The 4,654-nt window shown below is 35.2% G+C and overlaps 1 protein-coding gene across 1 annotated transcript; it reads left to right on the forward strand.

The window, feature by feature from the left end:
* Nucleotides 1–2,742: 2,742 nt before the first annotated feature.
* LOC149154702 (C4-beta,C20-epoxidase-like) lies at nt 2,743–4,313 on the forward strand. The gene is made up of 3 exons (XM_089445088.1): nt 2,743–3,136; nt 3,263–3,590; nt 3,783–4,313. The coding sequence occupies exons 1-3, from the start codon at nt 2,760–2,762 to the stop codon at nt 4,026–4,028; spliced, it is 951 nt and encodes a 316-aa protein (XP_089301214.1). The 5' UTR covers nt 2,743–2,759; the 3' UTR covers nt 4,029–4,313.
* The last annotated feature ends 341 nt before the right edge of the window (nt 4,314–4,654 follow it).

Genomic DNA, 4,654 nt, shown 5'->3' on the forward strand with positions numbered 1-4,654 from the left:
AAGAAACCCATAATAGTTGCAATAAATAATCATGTACATGAGTTCAACTTATAGTCAATGTGTTCAGAAAACTGTAAACATCAATATGGTCTCATCTAAAGGGTGCCAATATGTAGCCATATGTAGCCTTGGTAGTTTTACTCGTGAAAACTTTCCAATTGAAAAATGTATAATTCCTATAACTACCTTTTCATTCATTAGAATATAAGTTTTATATCAAAGATATCTCAATTAAATAAGTTTTTAAAAGATGGTGATTTTGATGAAACTTAAATTCTTAAAAATCTAAGTTAGGTATTTTTCAACACCATTATGACTTTGTAACTGAACTAATAATATAAACAAAATCAAGGGTGGAAAATATGCAAATTGAGGAAACCATATATTGTAAAAAAAAAATGATAATGAAGATATGGGTGCTCCTATTGGTGCTTGAAGTCATCTAGTTTCTCAAAATATGTTTCCTTAATGTCCAAAAACTCTGTTGTTAACCTCTGCTAGGCCCCTAGGGTCTCTGACTACCAATGCCCCTATTTTTTTTAGAGACTTGACCCCTTCATCGCATAATCTCTTCAAATCCATATCATACTTGAGTTCGCCATTTGGGTAACAGGCAGAGACTTCACCCCTTCCTCGCATAAACTCTTCAAATCCATACCATACTTGAGTTCGCCATTTGGGTAACAGGCAGGCTTGATTGGGTCAATTTGGAGTCAGAACCACATCAAGATCTACCCGTGAATTCGAAGTATGGCTCCAAATCAATCATAGGGACATCCATTTCTCACTTTCTCAAAAACCCAAAAATATTTAGTGGCTTTTGACCTTCCCTTAAAACAACCCTAGTCCTTGGCTGCATTGTTGTATGAGAACAAAGTTTACATACCTCTTATTCATATTCCTTCTGGTCATTGTGGAGACCTTTGTTCTGACTGGTACTCTGGTTTTATTGAAACCTGTTTCCTAGAACTGCTAGAGTTGACATGTTTCAACAATATCTGGGTTTATAAGAAGAGAAGTGATGGGGATAGTTTCAATAGTCCTTCCATTGAACTCTGCATCATGACTGCCTTTGATTGCAAGGATTAGAGTGGTTCCCTTCAGCATGGCATTGCTCTCCCCATAAGCATGGCATTGCTCTCCCCATAATGTGACATCAATGTTACAGCTTAACATTTCACACAAAGTGAGAGTTTCCTTCCACATTTCCCTCCTATGACCATTTCTTTGCACCTCTATATACCATTACTAGTTTATATTACTAAACTAATTTATAAAATATAAACATATAAAGTTCTTTGTTTTCTAATTCCAATTTCATGTTTGTAGTTTGTACCTCTCTGCATAATTGCTTGTTTATATTACTAAACTAATTTATAAAATTATGCAAGTATAGTTTTTTTCTTTATTCCAATTTCATGTATGTAGAATGAACATTTTCTTTATTCCAATTTCATGTTTATAGAATGAACTTTGTGTTATAGTGAATGAGGGAATCGTCTACCGAGGCGGAGGAATTGTCTGGACAGTCAAAAGTGGCCGAAATCCAAGCAAAAAAATTTCAAAAAATCTTGTAGAGGCAGTGCTTGAATCATGTTTTTGATGGTGGAAATAGATTCAGCACCATCAAAAACGTCTAGGACACCTAAAATTTTGAAGTTTAACAACTAGAACTTGGATTTAGAAAAATCCTTGCCAGATTTTGTCTAAATATGACCGAAATTTCTATAACTTCTGGGGCAATTCCTCCGGCTAGTTAGATTACAGCTTAATAGACCACAGCTTAATAGGTAAGTCAATTTGGACGAGTAGCCGTGTCTATTAAGCTTTTGCATGGCTACGGGTCCTTGGCTTTTGGAGGAGTAGCTACTTTGTGCCGACTATTTAAAATCGGATTTTGGTTGACGAGCTGAAGCCACGTGAATCTGGACCGGCCAGTGAAGCTTTTGCATGGCCCCGGGTCCTTGGATTTTGGAGGAGCAGCGGGTCTGTACTGGATGGTGACTGCTTAAATTCGTATTTTGGTTGACCAGTAGAAACCACGTGAATCTGGACCAGCCGCTGATATGTTAGGCATCTAGCGTTTCAAATGTTGAAGATTGTCGATGTGTGGGCCGTGGGCCATTGGATGAATAAAAGACAATAAAAAAGTAGGGTAAGTGTAACTGTAAGTGTAAGGAGGTCATATTTCAATAAAAAATTATATACATTTTGATTAAATGTGGTAGAATTTTGGGAAATTTAGATTACAAATATAAGTTCCAAGATTTTGAGTGCTCTAAAAGTTTGATTTTTGAGAGGGCTGAATCTATTTCCATTATTTAAATAACTATTTAAAGATTTTTTGAAAAAAAATCTGGTAGAAATTTTGGGAAATCTAGATTACAAATGTCAAGTTTCAAGATTTTGAGTATTCCAAAGGTTTGGTTTTGATAATGCTGAATTCATTTCCACCATCTAAATAACTATTTAAACCATTCAAACACTCCTATTTGAGTACTCTAAGGGTTTGGTTTTTGATGATTCTGAATCTATTATCACCCTCTAAATAACTATTCAAACACTCTGAAACACTCCTGTAACCCTTGTTTTGAAAAAAAACTAAAAAAACAAATTGTATATTATATTACATTTATATTATAATGTAATAATTGAGTTATATAATTATGTCATATTATAATGCAATACTTGGGTTATATAAGACAGGGCAGGCAATTCATGTTATCCTTCAACGGAGAAGAGCGCAGCCCAATCGAGTGATGGCATCCTGTCAATTCCCTCTCCCAATCATCGATCTTAATCTCCTTAAAGGTGGAGGAAGCAGCGATATTGAAGAGCAGGAGGTGAAGAAAGTGAAAGAGGCTTGCAGCGAATTGGGCTTCTTCCGTGTCATCAACCATGGAATAGACCCAAATGTTACTCAAACAATGGACTCCGTTGCTCGAGATATGCTTGCACTGCCCACTGACATCAAGGAAGGGGACATTTTCCCGTCCTATTCTACTAATTACTGCCCATCAAAAATAGGTCCTCTTGGGAAAGACGATTCAATGCCTGAAAGCATGACTTTCCACAGTCCCCGTATAGTTGAAGAGATCTATTCCAAGTTGTGCCCCCAAGGAAACGATAAATCTCGGTAATTTTTTTTCTTTTTCAAAATGATGCAATAGAAGTTCGAAGAAGGAAGTGATATAGTTTATTTTTAGTGTTTATTTTTTATTTTTGATATAAATAAAATATTTTATTTGATAATGTGTTGCAGAGAGACCATACCTGAATACATGTCTGGGATGAGTGAGCTATCAAATGGAATGCTAAAACTCATTATGTACAGTTTGGGTGAGAACGTGGGTAAACAGTACGGATCATCTGTTTTTGACGAGAAACTACGCTTCAATTTCTATCCTAAGGTCGCTGAAGCATCACTTGATGAGGAGAATTTGTACAAAGGCCATACAGATGTGGGCTGCCTTACTATTATCTACGAGGATGACGTGGGTGGCCTCCAGATCCGAACAAAGGAAGGACAGTGGGTTGATAGCAAGCCCTTGCCTGGGTCATTTGTTGTTATCATTGGTGATTCTTTACAGGTGATCAATTATTTTTTTTCTTTTCTGTACACTGTTGGGTATTTTTAACTCGAATGTGCATTTTAGAATCAGGATTAGGGTTATCAAGTCAAGTAATTTATTTTATTTATATTTATCAGAATATTTTAAAACTAAAGTCAAATAATTTGATCAAAAGAGCCTATTAATTTAAATAGTTAATGTAAATGGCAGATGTGGAGTAATGGCAGATACCGCAGCTCAGAGCACCGTGTGATCCATGGCGGCCCAAAAAGTAGCAGGCTGTCTATAGCGTTCTATTTGTTATTCTCGGACGAAGTAGAAATTCTCGCTCCTGGAGAACTGATCAGTGAGGAGTGTCCTCAACTGTACAAGGCAGTTACAACTAAAGATCTCAAGTCGCTCAGAAAGGAAGTTGGCCTAGGTTTGGGCGCACTTCTCGCTCACCTTCGACTATGAGTTCGTCAATGTAATTTACTAGCTCCTTCCAGGATTACCTGCTCCAGTTTCTTTAGTTTACTATGATTTATGGAGATGTGAAGCATTCAAACAGCTATGATATCGCTGCTCGATAGGGATCATGATGTTATTTTCATAGGTCATCTAGATATAGATAATTGAATATTTGTTTTTCTTGGGTGGATTGTATCTGAACAGATAGTACAGCATTGATAGGAATCATGATGTCTTTTTCATAGGTTATCTAGTTAGATAACTGAATATTTGTTTTTCTTGGGTGGATTGTATGTGTGGGTGGATTGTATGTGAACACATAGTACAGCATTGGCATGATTATAAATCTACTGTGGTTATTTAAAACAAGAGTTAGGTTGTAGGTTGTGGCATGTTATTGTATATTTGTAAAATGAATTATGTATATATAGTTTTTAGTTTATTTGGTTGAAACAATATTTGTTAAAATGAAATTAATTGAAATAAAAAAACTTTATTGAAAATTTATATAAAGTTATGTTGGAATTTTTATTATATTCCAGGAAAAAATTTGAATTTATAATTATTATTTAAAAACATTAAACATTATACTATTTATATTTTATGGTTTAGTCACTTCTTATATTACAATA

This window comes from Pinus tabuliformis, chromosome 9 (assembly GCF_031772625.1).
Source record: "Pinus tabuliformis cultivar Carrire ecotype Pingquan chromosome 9, CPIR1, whole genome shotgun sequence".
Lineage (NCBI taxonomy): Eukaryota > Viridiplantae > Streptophyta > Pinopsida > Pinales > Pinaceae > Pinus > Pinus tabuliformis.

Bases quoted from the DNA above. Each gene is read 5' to 3' on its own strand.
- LOC149154702 (XM_089445088.1), top strand. From the start codon at position 2,760: ATGGCATCCTGTCAATTCCCTCTCCCAATCATCGATCTTAATCTCCTT. The intron at 3,137-3,262 runs GTAATTTTTTTT...AATGTGTTGCAG, and splicing joins CAAGGAAACGATAAATCTCG to AGAGACCATACCTGAATACA. The intron at 3,591-3,782 runs GTGATCAATTAT...TGTAAATGGCAG, and splicing joins TCATTGGTGATTCTTTACAG to ATGTGGAGTAATGGCAGATA.